The sequence below is a fragment of the Myripristis murdjan genome, chromosome 20 (assembly GCF_902150065.1).
Source record: "Myripristis murdjan chromosome 20, fMyrMur1.1, whole genome shotgun sequence".
In the NCBI taxonomy this organism is placed as follows: Eukaryota; Metazoa; Chordata; class Actinopteri; order Holocentriformes; family Holocentridae; genus Myripristis; species Myripristis murdjan.
This window is the reverse complement of record NC_043999.1, coordinates 16,836,265-16,862,245: the sequence shown is the minus strand read 5'-3', so window position 1 is coordinate 16,862,245 and position 25,981 is coordinate 16,836,265. Positions and strand designations below refer to the sequence as shown.

Below are 25,981 nucleotides of genomic sequence, written 5' to 3'. Positions count from 1 at the left end.
GTCTGTTACAGTCCTAACCAAATTATTTCCCTCATGCAATTTCAAACTGTGACTTCACTCTGCCTTCCTCCCTGTATTTACTTGTATTTACTGCTATCCTATAAGGAAACTGATATGAATTTTCTTTTCAGATGCAGTGCAAATTAATTCAGTCTATTTGCCCTTGCCTAGTACATAAAAACAGCTTGCTAAAAAAAAACAAAACACTGTGGGTATGTTATTTAATTAAGTATTTAGATTAGTCAGCCAGCACCATCCTGTCTAGCGCATTTCCTGCAAGACTCCCTGGCAATGAAATGGGGAAGCAGACACAGGGACAGATATTGATTACATACTGAAACTGATTAAAGTCTGATTTGTGCACATCAGTCTTGTTTTTTTTTCTGACTCTGAGGATTTATACTGTAAATCAAAATGTAAAAATGCATTACCCTGCGCATTTAACGGCTGTTTTTCAACTGAAGTCTTCCATCATTATGGCCAATAAGGTTCTGTCTATTTAGGCCTCCCTTGTTCAGTGATTATCAAATGGTGAAGGGCTTGTTGTAGTTTGATTGAAAGTATTACTGATAAAGTACCGCCGATGGAATATTATCCATTTGCACATTTTCATCTTGCTGTAGGTTGATGAAAAAGATTGAAGCCATTAATTCTAATTTAAACCGATTCTATTCTATTCTATTCCTCTCAGTGCTTCTCTCATCTCTCCTTCTCTCTCATGTCCTCCACTTTGAGTAGTGAGGTTGAAGTAATGGCAGACTTCACTTGCCAGCCAACTATCGACTGCTGCGCACACTGCAAGAACCCCTGGGAATACTACGACACACACACACACACACACACAGTAGTCATCCATCATTGCCCCACTTACACAGTGCAGATGTTTGAAGGACACATAGGGCAAAGTCACCTCGCTGCCAGACATATATGTGTTTTTTACCACATAGCCGCTCACTCACATACAGCATTACATCATCTGCATAAACTGACAGAATTTAGTTAGCCAAAGCTTAGCTCATTAATGTTGTGTTAATCATCACAAGACAGACATAGGGATAGGCAGATTGAAAATGATAGGTGTCAATGAAGATAAATAGGTAGAAGAAAAGAGAGGGATGCAAAGAGAAGGAAAGAGAGAAAAATGTTGTGATCCAAAAGTGACAGACAAAGAGAGAGCAGGAACAAAAGACAAGCAGGCATTTGATTTTACGCATCTCATCTGATCTGTTCCAGTTCTGCGTTGGGACCGCAGAGACAAGAGAGGCTCTCAGACAGCTGAGCTATCAGATTCTCTATTTCTGGTAGACAGAGCCTCTGTGTTTGGCATGATACACACACACACACACACACACACACACACACACACACACACACGCACACAGATCAGAGAGATGTCTCCTCTCTCACCTCACAGTCTGCTGATTCTGAGAGGAGATGAGTTTGCCAGAATTAAGATGGTAGGAATTATGGGAAGTAGACATTAAAGGATAGATAGATAAATGGATCCATAGAAAAATATACTCACACATTTCCAAGTTCAACTCAAGTTCAAGAGTGCAAAAGTATTATTTTGCCAACCAAGGGCTTACATTACTACTTACTATTCTCTAAAATGTAACAGTAACAGTTTTGTAATATTGTTTGAACCCCATTTTGTAAGAGCAGATGTCATATTTTTTAAACAAGTGATATCTAATTTTGGAGCAGAAATCTTCAGTGAAACCCATTGCACTTCAGTGTACATTGACCATGTACATCTGCTTGCAAAGTAATAATGTATTTCAGAATTGAATATATCATTGAACTTTTCATTGATTTATTTATTGGTCATGGTCCATGCACAACATTGTCGTGCATGGTCCATGACCATGACCATATGACCATATAGACACAGTATAATACAGTGAAATAAAATGCACAGGCAGTACAGTACAGTATATATCATGTCAAAGCGAGCAGCATTAACGTTCAGTCTACCATTTCAGTGCTGTAAATGCATAGAGCTGTGATGTGTGCCACCATTTTAACGGAGTCTTTATTTCATCTTTGAAGCTCATGGAGGCTGTACTCTTTCCAGTAGTGACAGACATTGTTTCCCATAGATGTATTGCTGAAACTGAGAATGTCGTTTAGCCAAATGTTGTGGATCTGAATTATGTCTTGGAGTGAAGACACTAGACTATTCAGGGGTAGAGGCCATTAAACTGAAATATGCAGTTCAGACAGGCTTTTCAATCTGGAACACAGCAACACAATGTCAAAACACTGTGCTCAGTTTTATGTGCAACTGAGAGGCATCGAAACTGCATTATAATAACAGACAAAATGCAGTAACTGTGAGTGACTTTGGAGGCTTATATGTTGCTGTCTTTGCATTATATTCAGTGTCGCTGTTTGGTTGGCGCTGTAAGCACAGATGTCTTAGGTTCATGAGGTTTATTTTGCAGCCGCTGCCAGGACTAATTGTATAGCTTGCTATTGACCATGTAGCACAGGGATGATTCAGCACAAGCTATACAGCGCTTTAATTACTAAAGCACTCTGGTAATTGGCTATACTGAAAGCCTCTGTTGCCTGATGCTTTATGTAACAGTGTGCAGTATGCAAGTGTTGGTGTATGTATGCTTGCTTTCTCTCGGTTATTCTCCCTGTCTTTATGTCTCTATGTCTGTATGAGGATTCAGGGTCTGCGTCCTTTTGTGCATGAGTACAATAGGTGTGTGTTTGTGTGCGTGCATGCGTGTGTGTGTGTGTGTGTGTGTGTGTGTGTGTGTCCACTGATGCATCATGTATGGGCCTCTCCTTTTGAGATCTCTGCCTCCCAGCAGAATAGATTGGGGGAGATGAGTCATACATCAGCCACAGCAGCAGGCACACTCCCAACTCCATCCTCACTGCCACAGTAAATCTGTGTGGCGTGTCTGTGTATTTCTGTGTGTGTGTGTGTGTGTGTGTGTGTGTGTGTGTGTGTCTGTCTATGAGTTTTGAGGAACAAGATTCAGGGCCAAAGACAGAGAGACAGACAAAGCGAAAGAAAGACAGAGAAAGAGAATTTGCAACAATGTGAAACAGAGAGATGATTTTAGCCCTGACTTAGAAAGGACATGTAGGTTGGTAGCACACTGAAATTCTAATTTCTCTCTACTCTTTTGGTGCCATTAGCCAGCTCTGTGCGCTAACCCGCCCTGACACATGTAAGACATTGCTTGCTATGGGTGCTGCCAGTTGTTTGCCGTGCCATTTTGAGGCATAATAGCCGCATTTTTAGCTATTTGGAGGCATAATGGGTGTAATTTTGCACGCAGGAAGGAGCCTTTTGTCAGGTCTGTCTTGTTCATGTGCTCTTGTTTAAAATGGGCACTTTCTTTCAAGGCAGTCATATATTGACTGTTACAGCTGGTAACAGACCAGGGACCATCTAAATTCTGCAAGTATGTACACACTGATACAGGCAAACACACTCATTCAAGCTCCCACAGTCTCCCTCACACCTTTCTGTCTTTCTCTCACACAGAGTTAAGTTAAATGGGGAGCGAGTGGGATTGCTGCAACACGGGTAAAGATTTTTCACCCTGTTTTAACAACCATAATTCTCAGGCATCAGTCTGCACAAGTGGAGTCTTGCCAGCTTCTATAAGCAATGAATATCATTATGTCCAAATCCATCCACTGTATAATTTATCTCCCTCTGCTAATCCATCTGTCAATACCATCTTGCAGATCAAGATAGTCTGGCTTTGTCACATGAAAAACCAGGCTCACACCCTAAATCCCTTTGAAAACGAAGGAGATTTGTTTGAAGGAGCACTGTTAATATTATTGTACATTGCATTTTTTTTTAATCATTTTTCATTTAAGCTTTATTTAAACAGGCAGGGTGGCTAAGAAAATATTTACATCAATGGTCTGGGATATTATTAGGAGAGAGGGTTGGATACAGACTGTATATACACTCACTCAGCAACTAGCACAGTTGGTCAGTCTGGGGATTTGAAAATGCCAGTGCATTAAATTTGTAGCACACTGTAAACTGATGGTGCATTTGATGGAAATATAGAGAACTAAACAGCTTTTAATGTGTCTGATGTTAAGTCAAAAGCAAAAATGAGTTTTCAGGCTCTTCATGGTTCAATTTCATTTGCTAAAATTATGCAAACAGTGTAATAAATACATGAGAGAGAGCAAAAAATCCATATAATCCCTCTTATAAGCAATTTTTTTTTCTGTAAAAGCATTGTTTTAATTTGTAACAATAATGAAAATGGATGCATTCTGAGTTATGGTAAGAAAGAAAGTATCAAAAGCTTATTTTTCAAAATCCTTGAAGATACTCCAGAAAATCCATGCACATACACACACAGAAGTTTACTTTTTCAAAATAAATCCATCAAACTCCTCAACAACATATCTGGATCAAGGATACACCCAGTAAACAGATACTCATAACTTAGATGTTTAAATAAATGTCTTCAGAGACAGCAGTGTGAAGTTTGAACACCAGTGTGAAACAAATAAAAACTGATCTTTGGATTTTTTTTTTTTTTTTTTGTGTGACCTTTTACAGGGATTCAGGGGCTGAGAGCCATCAGCCCCCCTGACACTCTGATGTAAACACTGATGATTGCTACACAGAGCAGTTTCAAACAAAGCTGATAGAGAGAAGAGAGAGAGCAGTGTCTCTGTCTTATCTGGCTTCCAGTATTGTCTGTCAGCATAGGAACTCTACGGTGCCTTTAAATCGAGAAAGATTTCCTCCTTGTTTGTGGCCTCTGCTTTTGGTGTTTGTTTTTGGGTTGATGTGTACCTATAGATGTTTATGCTTTTTTTCCTGAGTGTGTTTTTGAATGCATATACCCCTCTGGTCTGGGTCTCTGTCCGTGTGTATGTGTATGTGTAGGTGTGTGTGTGTGTGTGTGTGTGTGTGTGTGTGTGTGTGTGTGTGTGTGTGTGTAAGGATGACATCATACTGTCACTGGCTACCAGGGAGGACAACCAGGGGTTGGACTTTACTTTGGCAACTCCTGATCCATGTTCCAGTGTAATCCAGACTCCAGGATTTCTCCAGTTGCTGCGTTTGAGTGGGGGAGGGACTGCAGTACAGAGAGAGAGAGAGAGAGAGAGAAAGAGAGAGAGAGAGAAAGAGAGAGAGAGAGATGTTTGCTAATGTGCCGCTGTGTTAGGAGATCCACACAGCAGTCACCACAGACGGGGAGAGAGGGAGGTAGAGTGAAAGACGAAGCAAGGAAGCAGGTTTGTCTGACACACACACTGTATACTGACACTGGCATAGCTCAACAGAGGTAACTACAGTTGTATGCAAGTGTGTGTGTGTGTGTGTGTGTGTGTGTGTGTGTGGCTGTGTGTCTTCATCTATACGTGCATGTGCAAATGGATGAGTGTGCAAGGGTTTTAGCTTTTCATTGTCACTGCTGCCAGTTTAAAATGCAAATTGAAACTGCAGCTGAAATCTGAGAGGAAGAGCCTTTATTCTCGTTGATTTCATCATAGTTTGGATAATCAGCCAAAAAAAAAAAAAAAATTAATGCCTTTGAATTCTGAAGGAAATCCACCTCATGGATTAACTGTATTGAAGGCAAATTAGCCGTCACCCTGCTGTGCGTCTGAGTCAGAAGGAAAAATGAGTTTGACAATGATTGAATTATTCCTCTGCTTCCTCTGTTGTGAGTGTGTGTCTCGCTTTGGCGTCTGTACAACCTGGCATCCTAGTTGAGGAGGAAGCAAGAGATGGCGGTGCTGTTTGAATACACCTGTGTGTATATGTGTGTACTGTAGGTTTGTGTGTGTATGTGTGTGTGTTCAGGCAAGCAGGGTGTTGCAACCACAGGTGCATTTTTCCACGTTCAGAACTAATACTCATACATCTCCCTCAGCTCTCATCCTCTGTCTGCTTTGTTTGTTTGTCTCCATATGTCTTACTTTCTGTCCCTGTCTCCCTGTTTCTGAGTGTCTTTCCTCTCTCTCTCTCTCTCTCTCTCTTTCCCTCTCTCTCTTGGTGTGTAAGTGTGATCGCCTGGCTTGTTGGAGGCTGGGGATTCATACATCAGTATTCTCTTAATGTGTTTTAAATGCATCATGTTTTCATTAACACCCCCCTCTCCCATCTCTCCTTTTTTCTCTTTCTCACCCCTGCACTGGCTTCCATTTGTTGCCATGGCAACTGTGTGTGATCTGCTCTCCCCTGGCCCTCCCATGGCTGCCCCATCATTTGAGCACCCCTCACATCATCCCCCAGTTCCCCCACCACCCTCCCCCCTCAGCCTTTTATCCACCTTTCTTTTGTCGCCCCCCCAACCCCACCTCACTCCTCTCTGTCCTCCTCTTCTCTCTTCGTCTCTCACCTTTCCCCTTCATGAGATCCTGTTTGGAGAGGCAGCCACACCCTCCCCCCCTCCCTGCTGGCTCTGCAGCACTCTCTCTCTTCCTCCTTCTCTCTGTCCTTCTTTCTTTTCTCCATTCTTCACTGATTTGTTTTATTTATTTGTCTCACAGGGCCCCCACACCCACTGCCTCCGACGCTCCTCATCCCAAAAACCTTTTCTCACCCAATACTGGCTTGGGTGTGCAGCCTCACCCTATGAATTATTCATTTACAGCTATAGGTCACCCTGCTGACAAACTATCAAGGCAATAACAATCTTGATCAACACCAATCAGCACTGTGACCTTGTCACTGTCACTACCGACATTGTGTGTGTGAGTGTGTGTCTGTGTGCATGTTTGCAGGTATGGGCATGTGTGTGTGTATGGGGTCATTCGGACGCTGTATGATAAAATGCAGCATGCGGTACAACAGAATTGGTTGCAGGGCAAAACTGTAGTGCACATGCAGTTTTCACTCATGCTGGTCCCATTCTTGGGTTTAATATTGCTGCAAGGCTGAACTTCATTCAAACCCACAGACCTCTATTTTAGTTCTAGTGGAGATCCCAAGGTTTCCAAAGATACCAAATATGTCAAGCTGAATAACAGGGAAATGTGTATAAAATGATGCACAAGACATGTAGATATTTATGCTTGATGGAATGCATCCTGGCTTTCACACTCAATATAAATGCCACTCACATTACACTCAGTGTAAGTGTGATGTAGCTTCAATGAAGCGTTGCAACCAGCAGATGCAGACTTTGTGACACTGTCCTCCAATACTGAAAAAAAAAAAGTTTTTTTCTGACTTTGAAGCTACTTAAGGAGGAATTCAAGGGAAAATCAGAGTTTAAGGGGTTAATAAAATGAGTTTATTTCATCGTTACAATCTTAAAGCAATGCATTATTTCTTTCTCTGTTGTAATCGTGAAGAGTGTGTCCCAGCAGGGGCAGTGTGTGTTTGCCTGTACAGTATTGATTGGTAGGGAGGGCCTGTGTAGCAGCCAGAGTAGCACAGAAGAAGGGATTACAAGGCACAGTAAGCAGTGACTGCTTCTGACAAGGTGATAAATTCTGAGCGCTGCAACATGACAGCTCTTCCCTCATTTTTTCCAGTAGTGTCTTACGAAATTGAAATTATACTGTCAAATAGTTAAGCACTTGAGAACCCATGTAAGTCACAGCTGGAGTGCGAGTCTTCGGCTGAGCACGACTCAGTTTGATTCAAGTTCGTAAACCACAGTTCGAGTCGACTCAGGACCTTTAGCCAAGAAATTTTATCAGTTAACAAACAAACAAAAGTAAACAAAACATCATTGACAAAAAAAAAAATCAATTTAAGGTGTTCTGTTAAATCACCATGTTAGCTTGATTCATATCATTTCAAGCCAATTTTCTTTTTTGGTGGTTTGATGTCGTTAAATTGGCAGAAACTGTAACCCATGCAGTAATGAATGAATCGTACCACCCCCACTCACATCCGACCCCACCAGCCTTTTAAAATATGTGTTTATGCCTTAGAGTAACCTTTCCCACCTTGTTATCTTAAATGCAAACATATTGCTTTGGAAAAAAACACTCCCTTGTGAAACCACTGGGCCAAAAAATCTGAAACTAGGGGATCTGGTAGGCTATTTACTCTTCACCGGCTTTGTATGCAAAGCAGTCTGTGATACTCCCATCAGAGAATGTATTAGTATTCACACCCAGGCCTCTGCAACGATCAACACATGTTCAGAGGTACACTGCTGAGGGAGGGAGAGAACCAACCGGAGGAGTTGTATTCATATTCATTTTGCATTCATGGGGATATTGTTATCAGTATTCTGCTCACTCTGCTTACTGTAGTGCTGAGAGCCTCTGCTTTCTTTCTTTGTGCCTCTCCCTCCCTCATTTTCACTGTCCATCAATTTTGTACACCCACATGCATGCAAACAGACACACACACACACACACACACACACACACACACACACACACGCACACACACACAAAACCCAGCACATCTCCAGAAAAAAGACCAATTTTAGAGATTTTATGGTGCGAATTGATTGATAGCAGTCATGTTTCTATTTGTTCCTACAATCCATTGTGGAATAGAACATACATACATGCGCACACACACACACACACACACACACACACACACACACACACACACACACACACACACACACACAAACAGCATTGGTACATTGGTACTGCTTGTTTGACATTAAGGAGCAGAGCCTGTATCTGGTGTCTGTTGAATTGTGATTGCCACACACACACACACACACACACACACACACAGAAATACACAGGAACACAGGGCAAGTGTCTGAAGGAGGTCTGGTCAGATGATGAATACTTAGAAGACTCAGATAGCTCTGAGCGCTATTCCTGGCAGCACAATCAATAGCATATAGACACACACACACACACACACACACACACACACACACACACACACACACTTGTATTGCACCCATAAAAATGGAATAAAGAGGTGAAATTGCATTATAAGCTGTGCTGGTTTTGTTTTCCAGAGATTCAGAACCCCATCATCTAACAGAACATTACACAATTCACTAAGTAAGCACACACAGACACACACACACACACACACGTACACACATACCACACACACACATTTGGCTTTATCTGCATGTGAAGAAATAAGAGATCTTATAGCCTTGCAGTGTGACAATGTTGAAATCTTTCTCTTTGTGTTGGATGTTTGTTTTCTGCAGCACTGTTGTCTCATTGTTGGTTTTGGAGTTGTGTGCTGACTGCAGTCTCTCCTCTCTTTTGTCTTCTGCTGGTATTTGTCTGTGTGTGTGGGCGTGTGTGTGTGTGTGTGTGTGTGTGTGTGTGTGTCAACAGCAGGGGAATATTTGAAAGTTATGCTTGTGTTTATATAAGTCACGCCCTCCAATAGTTTTGACTGTAAAACCTGCTGTGTGTGACCCACAACCGCTCTGGAGAAGATGGACTTCTGATCTTCTGATCCACAGCTACTGATGAAGGCTGCAAAGCTTTTATCCATTCATCCATCCATAATGCACTGATTAGTCTGAGGATAGTGGTCTACCTACTGCACAAGCAAACTGTCAGTGTGAATGTGTGTGTGTGTGTGTTGTGTTTGAAGTCACATGCTAATTGAAAAACAGTGAGATGTGAAAATCAAAGGACCGGACAGAGAGAGAGAAAGGCTCTATTCAGACTGCACCTGAAAATGTACACACTCTTGTATTTGAACACACATACAAATTTGTCAGCATCACCCTGAGCAAGTGTGAGGTCATTTGCCTAAAGTAAACAAGAACAACCTTCAAGATAATCACATTTGAGTGGCAATTTTGATTTGAGCACAAAGGCTTGCAGGTTGACCATGGCCGACGTGAATGGCGGTCAAGCGGCTGTGTCTGGACGGCTCGTCCTGACAGAGCAGCCGACATACAGACAGATGGAGGGGTCAGGTAGACACACACACACCGCCTAAAATAAACCTTCTGTGTGATCTAACCAGACTGACTCACACACCAAGGCACGATGAAGGCTATGAGTAAGATTGCAACCACCGAGGAATGTGCAGAATTTGTTGATCATTTGCGCCTGTTAAAGGATATAGGTAGCAATACTAATAATAAAGAGTGTGTATTATTATTGTATTACTGTAGTGACTGAAATTTATTTCGTGCCCTTCTGCTTTGGTAGCGTGTTTAAACCGCCAAGCCCTGCTAATGACACAGCCAGTGAACTGAAAACAAAATGCACTGAGAGAAAGAGGGGGAGGGAGACGAATGAAAAGAGACATGTTAATTCATTATTTATCATACGTAATTTGACATTAGAGGTCATTGTCGGTCTGTGTTTCTCCTCTGATCTCCCCTCCCCTCTCCTTTCCTCTCTTTTCCTCTCTCATGATGATCCATATTCTTCCTTTGTGTTTTATACATCCAGGCAAATTTGTCTATATACACATCAGCAGAATTTGTCTGTATCAGTGCTGGCATATATAGGTTATGAGCATCTTTTTTATTTTTTTTTGTTTAGGTAGTTTGTGCTGATGCTGGCCTTGGGTCTTCATTTTGAAAATGCTGTGGTCAGTGCTTAAACAAACCTAACACTGATAGATTCTGACTGTGAAGTTTTTGCTCAGTCTCTCCTTCTCAATAGCAGATAAATTCAAACAGTTTTGTTGGCTTCACACAACTTAACACTGTATTATTTAGTTATAAACCTTGAGTCATTCTCAGAGTGAGTCATTAAAAAAAAAAAAGGAAATAGAGGGGTCTAACGAAAACAAAAATGTGATTCCACACGCTCTCCCAAACTGCATTATTGCTGTGGTTTCACAGCAATAATAATATGATTAGAGGATAAAAAAACAGTAAAACAAATGACTCCATCAAAAAGATGTAATGATCATCGTCTCCCTCAATTTATTGTAATGATGTCTCTAGACGATAACAAAGAAAAAAAAAACATCAAAAAGATCCAATTACCGCCGTCTCTCTCCATTTGTGGTGATAAAGCCATTACACAGTAACAGTGAAACAAGTAAGTCTATCAGGAAGATCCAATGGTTTCTGTCTCTCTCCACCTCCCTGTGTCTCCGTTCAGAAACTGGCGATATTGACGCGGTGCTTATCGAGCGATACAACACCCCAGGCTTCATCGGGTGCCTGTCGCGGGTGCAGTTCAACGGAGTAGCGCCTCTCAAGTCTGCGCTGAGGACCGCCGTCCAGGCCCAGGCCACACAGACAGCCTCACAGCCAGACAGACCACCCACGCCCACCCTGCCAGTGTCTCACCAGGGCAAACTAGTGGAGTCAAACTGCGGGGCATCGCCGCTCACCATCCCACCAATGTCTGCAGCAACAGATCCCTGGCGTCTGGACAACACAGGTGAGGATCAACTTGAAACACCAGAAGATCCTCCAGCTGTCATTCAAGCACATTTAACCCCTGATTAGGCTCTATGCAAAACAAAAAAGACTCAAAATAGTTTAAAATTAACCTAGAATATTTCACCTAAAAACTCTCCACTGTCAACATTCATGTGGTGGACAGAATTAAAAAAAAGAGTGATAAATGAATCAGATAAACCCAGAACATTCTCTTACATGATGACTTTGTAATGGATTTGCGTGTTTGTTAAATACTCTTATTTACTCTTACGTTGAAATTTGGCGTGCATGTGCAAGAGGCAGTGATGTCACACTCCACAGTCAAATACAATGAATATGCAAAATAGCAGCAGCATTTACTCTTCTCATGTAGTACACTGATTAGGTGATTCTAAGTAAAAGTCATTATTCCTTATTGATTTCATTGTTAAATCTGTACAAATCACCGAGTAGGATATGTAGATAGGGAAAAGCAGGCAAGTCAAAGGATTTTTAAGCCCTGACACAGCTGAAATGATTGTGCAAAGGGGCTACAACTCAATTTCAGGAACACACATAACACACACACACACACACACACTTCACTACTGTGTGATTACTGGTAGGGTCCAACACCGGTGTCTTGTATTTCATTGTATGTCATCGCTCCGGATGTAGCCGTTTTCTTTGTGTTCGGCTCCAACTGGGCCTTTGGGAACTCTCAGCTGACTGAAATCGATCAACTCCATTGAACTGGTCCATTGATTCAAACTCAACATCAGCCCCCGTCCCCCTCGCCCCCGTTTCCTCTGCTTTATATCTTGTATCGATAAATATATTGATTGTATGTGTCATCTGTCCATCTCTCCCTCCTTCCCTCACTTTGCACATCTATCTCTTACACCTTTTTTTGAATTTATTTTCTCCTTTGTTCATTTTCTGGTGGATTTATTTCAGTCCTTCCTTTACTTTTTGCTGTTTTCTCCTCTCCTCTCCTCTCCTCGCTTCTCCTCTCCTCGCCTTGCCTCTTTCCATCCACGATTGATCCTGGACATTATATCCAACCACATCCAGGCAGCTGACAGGCTATAATCAGTCCGATTGCTCTTCTGCCCTTCGTTCCTTCCCGTCCTCTCTCCTTCTTTCCTTCCTCTCCCTCCCCTTCCTCTTATTCATGTATGTTACTTCCCAGGGTAACTATTCTTAATACAGAAGAAATAGCTACTACCCAATACCAGGAAGTCGCTGCTTTTGTGTGTGTGTGTGTGTGTGTGTGTGTGTGTATGTGTGAGAGAGAGTGTGTGTGTGTGCCTGTGTGTGGAGGTATGCATGTCTGTGTTTCTTTGTTTTTTCGCCAATTAGAAAGACAGACGGACAGAGAGCGAGGCAGAGAACAAGAGCTCTAAATGGCGATCTCAACGCTCTTGTGTTTGCCCCGTGTTATTAGCGCCCACCACCGCGTCCATCTCCACCCACCTCACCCGTCTCTCCCGCCACTCATTTACCATGCACATCTCTCCATCCAGGGAGAAGAAGAGCCAATTAGATGATGGCTGCTGACTGAGACTTATCACTGCGTGGATGGATGGAAGCGGCAGCTGTTATTAACCTCACAACCTGCTGTGGATCTTTAATGAAATACATCCCACTACTTATCCCACAGGCACACTTCCCACTGACATATTTATCTGGCTAGTTGACTGGCTCGATTTATGTATGAAGGCATGTATGGAAGTGCAGGAGACACCTCATGCTGCAGTTTTCCTCCTTCATTAGTGTCACCGCAGCCTGTTAGTCTTCAAGTGTTGAAAAACAGTTGTCATGTTTTATCACAAATTGAGGGCAAAATCAGTGCGTGTGCTGGAAATATGAATGTTACATATCGTGATGTGATTTCCTCCCTGGGGAAGTGCAATGATGCAGCTGTGTGCTGCTTTTCTTTGTTTCTTTTTTCTTCCTGTCTTTCTTTCTTTCATTCTCCCTGACATGATCACATCACAGCCTAACCTCTCTTCCCTCTGATCAGATGCAGAGTTCCCCTTCAACGAGGAGAGGGTGATTCCTGATGGAGTCAACAGGAACTCAGCCATCATTGGAGGTACTCAGCACTCAATTTCATCACCACGTTGCTCTGAAACATTGAATTACATATGAACTTCACATCTACACACTCATAAAGAGTGTCATTTTCAACACATCTGTATGCATGGGGTGTTTGAGTCAACAGCTATTCCACCGAGCAGGTTTTCTCTCAGTGTATAAACAGCAGGCAGTTGCTCTGTTTTTCAAAGGTGGGAGGCTCTGTCTGCCGGCACAGGGCTGTCTATGGGGAACCCCTGCCCACTCCTGTTTAGCATAATGAACAAGTGTGTCTGGCCCCAAACTGCCACCACTGATCTGTCAAAAAACAATCTGATGTACTGCAGACTTTGAAATGACTTGCCATTTCTTTCAGTCTGCTTTGATGTATAGTTTACCACATAATTCAGCACAGGCAGTGCTAAAGTTTCTAATAAGATTATTTGAGCAGCAAAGTAGCATTGTACCCTAACAAACTTTAGCGATGATAGACACTGATGCTCCATGGTTATGCTATCAGGTATGATATGTTTTATGGGGACGAGGAAAAGACTGTATGCAGAGGTAAAAATCATATACAGTTATACAGTTATACAGTAATATTATCCAATGTTACTGTGAAAAATGAGGGAAAGGGGGCATATTATATATATATATATATATATATATATATATACATATATACATATATATATACACACACACACACACACAGTTTTACATCGTTTTTTTCTTCATATTTCATACATACATTGCTTTTGTCTTGATTTAAAGGTGCACTATGTATAATGGCAGTGAAGTGACGACTCTTTAGACTCAGCTGACATGGTTGAGTCTCATAATTGCCCTGATTCACCGATTTATTATGTGCTTATTCCACATTTTTTGTGAGTTAGTCAACAAAAACGAATAGAAAATGTTCCTCTGCAACATGGGTCTGGTATTTTTCAGCTCATCGGTCCTGATGCTGGAAGTTTCACCCCTCTGTTGCAGCAAGTGGGTTAAAACAAATGTTAAGAAATGATCTTCTTATTCACATGGTGTGGCTTTCCTCTGCAGGCATCATTGCGGTGGTGATCTTCACCATCTTATGCACTCTGGTGTTCCTGATCCGCTACATGTTCCGTCACAAGGGCACATACCACACCAACGAGGCCAAAGGGAGCGGGGAGTCCGGCGGGGAATCGGCGGATACGGCCATCATCGGCACTGACAACCCAGAAACCATCGATGAATCAAAGAAGGAGTGGTTCATCTAACAGCCAATGACGTGACACTGAGGGAGTTTGATTCATCAGACCACCAGATACCAGAGAGAAGGAGACTTTGTTCAGTGACCAATCACAGGGGAGAGAGGGAGGAAATGTCATCCAATTGGACAATGATCTCCCAGAGTGGGTGGTGATGTGGGGAAAGACGTGTACAGAAATCTGTTTTTTTTATATCAAGACTATTAGAAAGAGAAGGGGACAGTTATTCAGTGGAATATGGCTCTGAGAGACTATATGTGTATATACTAACCGGCTTGTCCTTCTTTGTATTGTGCTTGGGAGTTTTCAGGAGTCCTTTGAATACTGTATATGACAAATAATTATAACTACTGGGTCGTGTGCTAGCACAGATTTATTGCCAGTCTCTGTTCCATTTTGATTTTATTTTTTAAGAAAATCTTATATCAAAAATGATCAAATCAACATGCCAAATCATTTGTTTATCAGGCTGTCATTGCGGCAGTCGGTCAACCCACATGTCTGTCGAATGCAACAGACACGCCACTCATATTGTGGTAATATAGAGTTGAATATGGATGCCAAAAGTCGCTCTGTAAATACAGTACGTTGTGTTATTTTCTCTTTTTCTCAAAAAGCTCTATTCAGAGATCTAGGTTCAGTACTTTAACACTGATGAGAAATTTCAGATCTATATTACAATGATATCATATTTCTGTCCATAACATAATATGTATGAAATAGAGTTTTATGTTTAAATTTTATGACATTCGATTGTACCTGTACGGGACGTTCCTTGCTGAGGGAAGACAGAGAGGGGTTTCTCAAAGCATGTTGGGAAATCATGTCATTCCATGGTTGTGTTGGTTTAGCTCAGCACGGCAGCTTTTTTTTTTTTTTTTTTTTTTTTTTTTTTTTCTTTTTGGGACGGTATGAACCTCCAGCCTTTACTCATTCAGATTTCAGCGGTTGGTTTATTTCTTTGCCAAACACGTGAGTCTTACATGTCATTCACCAGTTGGCTCAGACGTTTGCATTAAATGGTCAACTTTGAGTTGAAGAGTTACACTTTATAAATGTACATCTTGGTTTTGATTGAAGTTGGACCGTGTGTTTACAGTGCATGCATGCATTTGTATGTACATGTGTGTTTAAGTTGTTTAAAAAAAAACAGGATAGGACAAATGGCTTTTACAAATACTGCTCTGGGTCGTTTTAGCCTCTGCAGGCGACAGAAAAATGTGGTTTGCCACTTTGGGCAATACAAAGAGTGTCAGGAAACTGAGATAATCACAGAAAGATAATGAATGTGGTTGAACAGCTTGAAAAACTGCACTTGAAAAACTGTTTGGAGGCACTGAACTCCATCCAGCGAAAAGTCCAAACAGCATGACAAAAGCAAAGATTTATTTTTGTGTCCAAGGTCTTGAATGCGGTTATGGTGTTAATTGGCTTATTAACCCATTGTGCCTTCAAAGTGTTCAGCCATTTCGCCTTCCCCTGGACAACTTAATGCAGGCCTGCTACAACCTCACTGCTGCTGTTGCATGAAATCTTCATAAATTCGATTTTGAAAATGTTATTTTTCCTGAATTGAACTGAACGTCTGCTTTGTGTTTTATGTGCTAACTTAAATGACCCATAAAACCCAGTCAAAGCCCAAATGCATACTTTCAAAATGCATGTGTGAGAGAATCAGGCAATTTCTCTCATGTCTTCAAAAGCTGACTTTTTGGAGAACACCAGCGCAGGTTTCTATGCAGCAAAAGCAGCTACATTAATGTATAGAGGAGCAGCACTCTATACAGCACACTAACAACGTTTGCACCTTCCCTCTGTGACACACACACACACACACATGCAATGTGCGTGCTTGAAAGAGCATGAGTCAAGGTTTGTTCAGCTACAACAGAAACGTGTTGAGGACTGAGGGCGCTGCTGAACCGAGCTCCAGTGCCACTGTTGTCCAACCTGCTTTCAAAAGATGTACACTTTATTGTTTTTAACCGTGTCAGTGTCACTTATGTTTACCTTTCAGTGGCATCAGCTGACACAGTTTATCAAACGTCACAGCTGACTGCCATTTTGTGTTCTTTTGTTGTGAATTTGGTGTTTGAATGGATGTAAGGTCAAATGGCTGCCGTGGCATCCTATCACGTGAATGATTTTGTATATCATCATCGCCTCATTGTCTTTATTTCACGCCATCACAGACACTTGGACAGCTGGTGAATGCAGACTACCTGCTAACCGGGGCCTCAAAGAAGACTTTCTCCACCTGCAGATCACGGTTCAGTCCCATCTGCTTCCAACCCATGAAGGAGAGCTGACGAATGACTCCAGATCAGTTTGAACTTTACTTTTTTTGACATAATTATATTGTTCTCACCATGCACACTTGCTTCCAGTATGTGGTTTGAAAATAATGGCAATGATAATGGATTAACCTTCAGTACAGAGAGACAAAACCATAACCCACGTTCTGCTTTTGATTCTGTTGAGTTCAATAAAGAGTCTTTGATCTTAAAATATCAAGTCTTTTTCTATGGATCAAGTTCATGTTGACTCAAAGGTCGTCCATGTAATGCCATTGAGACATGCTTAACATTTTGGTGAATGTCACACACGAGATAAAAGAAATAAATAGGGTGTTCTGGTAGCTTGTAATACAGACATGGGCAGGGCATTGAGTCTGAGTGGAAATGCTGCAAGGAAAGACACAAAAAATAAACAATGAAGCGATGTCTCGTTAATATGATTTGTCTGAATTATGAACCTGGAGAAAAGAAATCCAGAGACATAGAGGGCAAATGGGAGCAAAGTAAAAAAGAGGGACACTGAGTCAGAGGAAATGATTCATGGCTACATAAATTTTCTCTGACTGGGTCACTTATAAAGCCATTTTAGCTGAACTGACTGAATTAGTTTCAGCTCTTGCTACGTCTTTTTTTTTTTCCTCCACATGCTGACATGAGAAATAAAAGGCTGCACTTGCTACTACTTAAATGGTACAACATACAGAGATGGGATTGTACTTGTATCATCATAACAGCATCTATCTATCTATCTATCTATCTATCTATCTATGCTCAAGTCTTGTGGAAGAACAGACATTTTTTTTTTAGGTCTAATTTTATTTTCCTTATCTCTTACTAAGTTTTTTGAATGAATTTTTGCGTCATATGTTTTCTGTGTCATGTATTGCAGTTACAAAGTGAACTAATGTGGAGCGTGACGTGTGGAGCTGAATCGGTGGCATTTCATAGGCTGCCCCCTTGTGGTCAGATGGTGCAGCTTCATTCAGTAACAGGTGAACTGATGAAGAGCTGCATCGACACGAGCACCAAGACATTTTTAACGTTTTCATGTTTGTGCACCAGTCAGTCTGTATATGTGTCCGTTGTTGTGCACGTGACCTGGACCAAATCCTTGCAGACACCTCTGCATGTCTCTGAGAGTGGTTTGTAAATGAAAACAATTAGGCCTAATAATTAATACCAGGTGGGAGCAGAGCCAGTAACACTGTGTAATATGTTGGCTGACTGTTCTAAATCCCTAAAAACAATCCATCAGTGCTCTCAGAATAGGTACAGCACAGCCGTTATAAGTAGTTATACATTTAAGCCTTTAGAAACAGAAAATTAATTCCCATTTCAGAAATCCCTGTGGTAAAGTCTTGTCAAAAGGAGGCAGAATGGGGGCCTAGGGTCTAGGGGTCCTCTAAATAAAAAAGAGAAGCCCTGCCCTACAGGAGTGAAGGCAACTTGAATGTCACAATGTTGAATCCCCAGACAGCCTGTGAAAAATCGGGGTGGGGTTTTGAATCGTTTCCTGTCTTTAAAATGAAGTCCCACTGAAATGCTCTTAACTAAGGCATCCCAGTGCTCAGTGGTCAGGAGGCTGTTTCCCTTCCTTCCCAAACAGCTCCTCTGTTCTCACACATCTGAAGGAAACCGGCTAGTTTAAAAGTGTAGTCTAGTTGGTTTCTAGATAACAAAATATAATTTTACCTATAAAGCCTCATAGTGTTAAGATTTAATTTCCCAAATAATTTTTTGGAACAGAATAACTAGTGTAATATTTGCACAATTATGGTCTAGTGTACTGTAGTTGTGTTATAGCAACCATTTATACTATCATTAGTTTCCATTTCTAAAAAGTCTTTCTTCATGTTGATTAACTGTTTTGATACAATTTTTAGTTTGTTTTACAAGCACTGATTTACAAAATTGAAACTTAGATCCTTCTATTCAGTAAAATATTGTGTGGTGTTTATGTGGCATTTCTGAGGGTTTTATTCTTGTAAATGACCACTCAACCAGTAGGGGGCAGTATGTGTGAAGTTAAAGTATGGAGGTAACATTAACCATTTCGCCTGACCTGACTTGAGGAACAAGTCTGAACTCAAAAGTATTTGAAGGTTTATTTCAGCAAAAAAAAAAATATCATAACAAAAGAAAACAGCAGTTAAAAAACAGACATTCATGTACAAAATGTGAAGGCTGGTATGGAAGCTGCACTGGGAGAGACTAAATGGACATACTGGACATGCCTGTCACAAGAAGACTTGCCCTTATTCTGCTTCTGATTGACTAACCCTAACCACAACCCAACGTGAACCCTAACCTCAACCGAAGGCAATGATTACTAACCAATCAGAGGTGGGTAGGGCAGGGTATGCACGTCCAGTATGGCAATTTAGTCCATCCATTGCTGCGTTTGGCGGAGTGTGAGGAATAGTCACAGTCTCATCTATTCCTTGTCTTTCTCTTTGTCCCACTATCAACCCTATATTCTGTCATTCTAATGCCTCAGTTAAAGCCAGAGCTGGAGAGACACAGGGTTAAATTAAGATTAGGATTGGTCTTTGGTGCAGTAGGCAGCAAGAATTTGAGAGAAATAGTTGAGTTAAGCTTCGTTTTCTCAGGTGTAGCTTTGAGATGCTGCAGAGGAGACCCAGCGAGGGGGAAAAACACCCGTTGGGAGATGACAGGCTGAGACCTCAGAGGGACAGCTGGAGGACAGAGGAGCTCAGGAGGAGGACCTCAGGCTTCGGGACACTCAGCTGTAACAGCAATCAGGAGGAGGCCAGTGAGCCAAGGACTTTTCCAGTATCATGTCACACACAACAGAAACACAATTTATGATAAATGAATGCGTGTGTGTCTATCTTTGTGTGTCTCTTCCTGAGCTTACCGTTCTTAGGCAGGATGACGATGTTGTCGGAGTTGATGCCAGTTTCAAGGGAGAACTTTGTGAACATCTGCTGCAGGTCAGGACTCACCTCAGGGCTGCGAGCTGCAAACACAACAACAGTGTCATCACAAGTACTAAAACTGACTGGGATTACAGAGCACAAGAGACAGCAATGACTCATATATTGTAATGATCAGGACAGCACAGAAAAGAACTGAATAATGAGGGGTAATGAAGAAAACTGAAATTTCCACTGCAAAAAAAAGTTTTATGTTCAGTCATACAATCTTTTTTTTTTTTTCTTAAACAAGGTTTTTTAAAAAAATATCACCCATTGGGATGAGATAATCCCAATTTGTTTCAAATGCAGTTTCACATAAATTTTACGGGACGAAGTATAAATATGTTGAAACAAGGTAGAATAAGTGAGATCGGCCCACTTGCATCAAGAAAATGAAACTTGAGTCAAGAAAATTCTGGAGACAAGTTGATTGACCTTGTAGACAGGTGGGATTATCTTTTTCATTTATTTCATTACAAAAATAGGACTTTAATACTGAATATGAGATTATATCACTTTGTTAAGATTGAGAGTTTTTGTGGTGCATTAAAAAGTGTTTAACTTTGAAATGCTGCTAAGGAAAAAAAGCAGTACAATAGCCTCATTCTGGGACTCTGTTTATGAAACAGCTGGCCTAATGGTCTGTTGAGATGTTTAGAAAACTTTAATAGTCATATGTGCTGACAGGCGTCCATACATTTAGTTTAATGCTTTCAAGGAAGGACACAACAGGGGCTGCTGTGGTGTGAAGTGAGAGGGAAGGACTCACTGTAAAGCTTGTTGAGCACCTCAGACACGCCATCCTTGGTCTTGATCGTGTGGACAAGGGCGTAGCTGTCATACACCACCTCCACAATGCGCATGTCGTTGTCATTGTTCCAAGCTAATGACCACAAAGAGACGGGTTAGGCTGTGGAATGGGTTTGTGTGTGCATTAGTGTGTTAGCATATGTGTGTGTGTGTCTGTATTTGCCTTGGCTGCGGAAGGTGAAGCGTCCAGGAGTCTCGGTCTTCTTAGCCAGGTGAGTCATTCTCCAGCAGCTACCATCAGCACTGATGAAGAGAGGAAGTCAGTCAAAGGTCACTTTATTCTGCATCATATTCATGCAAAACTCATCCAAACAGATTCACGTTTCCAGTATAAAGGCTTAATCACTTCACCGCTTTAAACTCCATCTTAACAAGTGATTTAGTCTCATTTTCTGCCTTACAGTTTAGTTTTCTTAAAAAAGTGAAGTCTGCCAGTGGGATAAATGAATTACACTTGTTTCCAATGCAGTTTCACTTGTTTAAGTGATTTTTCTGGGAACAAGCTTAAATACGCTGTAACTCAGACTCACTTCAGGTTGGCGTAAGACAGGTCGAGGTCTCCTCCAGGGGTTGGCACCAGCACGGCAGTGCCCATCTTCATCCCTGCCTTATGGTTCACAAACCACTGAGCGTTGGTGGCAAAGCCAACCATGTACCACTTGCCAACCATCTGAGAGAAAGACAGGGAATAATAAATGTCCTCCACTACTCAAAATCAGTCAAGAAACATGAGTCAGACCATCGTATTCAGCACATGTGCAACACTCCTATTTGCTACATAAATCATTATGAAAGGACACATAGTAACAAAAGCCATGTTTGACCTTTCATTTCTCCGTTATGTGATCACATAAAGGCATTAATGTAATTTTAGCCATAAAGATCAATAACCTTTGAGACTTATCCATGATCATTTTGGGAATCTCAGATTTCAAAATGGGTATGACACAAGCAACATCAACTTAATTGCTCCCTTTCTTTCTTCCTCTCTCTCTCTTTCTCTTTCTCTCTCACCTGCTCCAGGTTGAAGTCTTTGACGGGCATGATGTCAGCACAAGCGGCCAGTGCGCACAGCAGAGTGGCCAGCATCCTCAGCAGTGTGTTCCTCATGGCTTCTCCTTGAGGTGTCGGAGCGTCTCTGCCGGTGTGTGTGTGAGGATCAGGAGAAGGTGAGGAATGAGGGCTGCTAGACGCTCCTTATATCCTGCAGAGGCCTGCTCCCAATCCCCTCCTTCTCTTACAATCTCCTCCCTGACACACACACACACACACACACACACACACACACACACACACAGACACACAGCTTTGTCCCTCCCTCGGCTTGTCCCTGTATTACAAAAGCTCTCTGGCTGCAAATCACAGCTGTTATACAACTGGCACGTGTAGATGGAAGTCAGGGAAGTAAGGAAATGGGTTGAAGTATCATTACAGTTGTTTGGTAATGAGTGCAATTTCCTCACCATATGGCATATAAAAACCAAAAGGCACACACATGCACTGACATGCATGCATGCACCATTATCACAATCAAGGAATTACAAGCAATTCTGCAAAACTTCTGTGTTTTTAGATAAAGACAAGCAAAGTCCTTCAATCAAATCTGTGAGCTGCAGTAAATGCATTCCTATTTGGACTAACTATCAATCAGTGCTGAGTAAGAGAAATACAATTCCCATGAGATGCAAACTGCACTGGATCTAATGAGACAATACATTTTCAGGGACCTTTACACTGATATTCTGTTTTTTTCTTTTTTATCAAATAAAGCTTTGCCAGTGCTCCATACAGTGACTCAATTCAACTTCTAGACATTGACTCAAATTGCAGCAAATGCAGTTTGAGTGCCAATAGTTTAATGAATTGTTTTGACAGTGTACCAGGTTTTATAAGAAGGGCAGGTATCATCTTGTTACCAAATTATCACATGCATTCCCTTTGCTGTAGATCTGTTGAGGTAAGCACACAATGTCCTTTGTGTAATTCAAATCAATTGACTAGTGTTTGTTTCAGATTGCGTAAGATAATATATATTGTTTAATTTGTACAGCGCTACAGTGAGCCAGGATGGATTCTTTTAGAGCTCATCTATATTGATGGTTCCATCAGAGCTCCCTTTGTGTGGATATAAGACAGGCACAGACTTGCAATCAGCTGGTTACATAATAAAGACACACACACACACACACACACACACACACACACACAGCGAGAGACACACACTACAGGGGTGATGGATGAGGTGGGGGTTACCTATTTGGTAATGTAAAGTTAAGTTTTGTAACCAAACTCTTCGACCCCTTTTGGGGTCTGCATCTGGGCTTCATTACCTCCCATCCCCCCTCTCTGTCGCTCTCCCCTCTCTTTCTCTCTATCTCACACACACACATCACATGCACACACACAATCATGCACATAGAATACACACTCCAAAAATCACACCTAAGTATAAAAAGACTGAGGTCTGAGATCTAGTCAACATAGTATTATTTTTAAGGGGTTGGCCCACAGCATTGAAAAAATCAGCCAGAGGATTTTAAGGAGTACTACAAACCTTAAGCACTTTGTAACATTAGTTTTAAAAAGTGCTATACAAATAAAATGTATTATTTCATTATTATAACCTTATTATTTTATTTATTTGTATGTATGTTTCATAATCTCATTAAAAGTTAAAGAAAAAAATACTTGCATATAAAGTCAGCATTTTGTTTAAACATTTTATTCATTTGGGTTGAGTTTTTGAGCAGCAACTTTGCTGACATTCAAATAAAAAGATCACATAATGCTGCGAACTGCAGGGTGCTGCAAGAACATGAGGCGAAAGCAGAGTGTGCCTGTTGTGCAACTCCACCTCCTCAGCATGTGGGGACACAATCTGTGAAGGAAAGTGACAGGAGAAATCGTAAAAGAACAATGCTGATTGATTTGTCAGGCGGTGGACATTGGAAAACATGTTGTTGACCAGCTCTGAATGACTGATTGTTACACAAGTTGAGTCTGACACATGTCCAGCCCGAGGAAGGAAATGTGAAAATAGCTGCTGCAAGTAAAGGCAGCCGGTCATTGGTCTCCCTGAAATACAAATATCTTGTCTCAACCAATCTGTTGCCTCTCTCTCTCTCTCTCTCTCTCTCTCTCTCTCTCTCTCTCTCTCTCTCTCTTTCTCCCTCTCCCTCTCAGCGTGAGTTTTCAAAGGGGTTTTCATGAACTCTGCCCAAATTCACTTTTGCATGGTGAGCTGATGCTTTGTCACATTTTGATAACATTTTATTGGATGAGAATTCCCCACATGCACCTGCATGTAGGTAATGTAAGAAGGGACATGGGGCAATCTCTTGGCTTCTTTGCCTTCAACTCATCTGCAACTCTTGCCCAGGTTGGCCAAAAATTAAAACTACATTCTGCCTGGTTTGTGTAAGGTTGAAACCAGATCTACAATACATAACAGCCAGTAACAACATATACATTATCAATTTGTTTTTATCAATCAGAAACAGATCACTACATTAAAAGTGCAAAAAACTTGCCATCTTACAGTTTTTTTTTCACTTTGCTTTTTCCAGTATAGGGTCATTCCATGTCATTTCACCAAATTTTCAGGACATCCCACGCACTTAGGTCTAAAAAAAAATCACCAGTTGTTCCTTATTTATCCAATAGGCACATTGTAAAATTTTAGTTTGCCCGGATGGATACTTCTTGAGATATGGCCAATTTAGTGAGGCGTTAGTGTCGATTTTGGTGCGATTTTGGTGTGTCCTTATTTTTCCTCTATTTTCAGGTGTCAATATCTCAAGAACTACACCACATAGGAAACTGAAATTTGGTACGATAATACACCTCCACCTACTCTCTCAGAATATACAAAAACATCTGTCATACATCATAACTGGTAGGCATGCCAGCTCCTCAAAAATGGAAAAAAATTACACGGGTTTCGTGGTCGACCATGTTTGGGCCTTCAGAAAACAACTTTGTATTTGCCCCAGCTTCTTGATTTTTCCAGAGCTTTGAGATACATACATGGACTGTTCAAAGCATTAATGGTTAGTCAGATATATGCATTGGTTTCTGGATGGCAGCCTCTCCAAGTCCAAAAAAAAAGTTTTCGTTTCAGATTTTCATTGGCCCATAACTGCATGTGGGAATGTCTCTGATCTCTGTTTTAATTTAAAGTTCAAAGCTTACTCTTTCTTGCGATATAAAACCATTTTTCTCTATGCAAGTTCTTCATTTTTTTTTTTTTTTAATCCAAACATGGGGCAAATCTCTTAAGCTGTACATTCATACAGTTTGGGTTTTCGCTTCCAAATGGCTATTTCCACAGTTAAGTACCCATTCTGAATTTCACCAAATATGCATAAAATTGACTACTTTACAAATTGAAAGCATTTTGGTCTGATTGTCTTCAAAATTGAAAAAATCATAAAATGTCACACAGAATGGGCACTTTACTGTCAATCAATCAATCAATCTTTATTTATATAGTGTCAAATCACAACAAAGTTAGCTCATGACACTTTACAGGTAGAACAGGTAAAGACCACGCTTTACAAATTACAGAAGAAAAAAAAAAAAAAAAAACAAAGAAACCCAACAGATTCCCTCCTGAGCATGCTCTTGGCGACAGTGGCAAGGTAAAACTACCCTTTAACGGGAAGAACCTTCAGGTAGAACCAGACTCAGGGCGGGCGGTCATCTACCTTTACCGGTTGGGTGGAGAGGGGAGAGAGAGAGACAAAGAGACAGAGACAGGGAGATAAGGACAAACTGGGACAAATGACAACAACAGAACAACAGAGTATCCTGGGGCTTTACTGCACTTTACTGTGCAGTAAAGTGCCTATTCTGTGCCCATTCTTCATTGTAAAAACTTAACAAATTGAGACCATTTTGGTGTGATTAACTTCAATATTGAAAAAATGAGAATGGGCACTTTACTGCACAGTAAAGTGCCCATTCTGTGTGACATTTTATGATTTTTTGGCTGGCATGCCTACCAGTTATGATGTATGACAGATGTTTTGTATATTCTGAGAGAGTTGGTGTAGGTGTATTATCGTACCAAATTTCAGTTTCCTATGTGGTGTAGTTCTTGAGATATTGACACCTGAAAATGGAGGAGAAATAAGGACACGCCAAAATCGTATCAAAATCGACACATACTCCCCTCACTAAATTGGCCATATCTCAAAAAGTATCCATCCAAGCAAACTAAAATTTTACAATGTGCCTATTGGATAAATAAGCAACAACTGGTGAATTTTTCAGAATTTTTTAAGACCCAGGTGCGTTGGCCATTTGTTGAAATGACATGGAATGACCCTATAATGAAACTGGGATCC

At 41.2% G+C, this 25,981-nt stretch overlaps 2 protein-coding genes across 2 annotated transcripts in view; one reads left to right on the top strand and one right to left on the bottom strand.

Annotated features, from left to right (window-relative positions):
* The window catches only part of cntnap2a (contactin associated protein 2a), a 170,015-nt gene extending 152,920 nt beyond the window's left edge, over window positions 1-17,095 (top strand). The window contains exons 19-21 of the mRNA XM_030079602.1: window positions 10,993-11,277; window positions 13,285-13,356; window positions 14,397-17,095. Coding sequence (XP_029935462.1) covers window positions 10,993-11,277; window positions 13,285-13,356; window positions 14,397-14,596 — 557 coding nt within the window. The 3' untranslated portion in view covers window positions 14,597-17,095. The remainder of the gene's footprint in view (window positions 1-10,992; window positions 11,278-13,284; window positions 13,357-14,396) is intronic.
* Window positions 17,096-18,970: 1,875 nt separating this feature from the next.
* On the bottom strand, window positions 18,971-21,784 carry ptgdsb.1 (prostaglandin D2 synthase b, tandem duplicate 1). Its single transcript, XM_030079330.1, has 6 exons — window positions 21,648-21,784; window positions 21,164-21,303; window positions 20,797-20,876; window positions 20,593-20,706; window positions 19,763-19,864; window positions 18,971-19,631 (listed from the first exon to the last, which is right to left on the bottom strand). Exons 1-6 carry the CDS (start codon window positions 21,741-21,743, stop codon window positions 19,612-19,614), a joined length of 552 nt encoding a protein of 183 aa, XP_029935190.1. The 5' UTR covers window positions 21,744-21,784; the 3' UTR covers window positions 18,971-19,611.
* Between the last annotated feature and the right edge of the window lie 4,197 nt (window positions 21,785-25,981).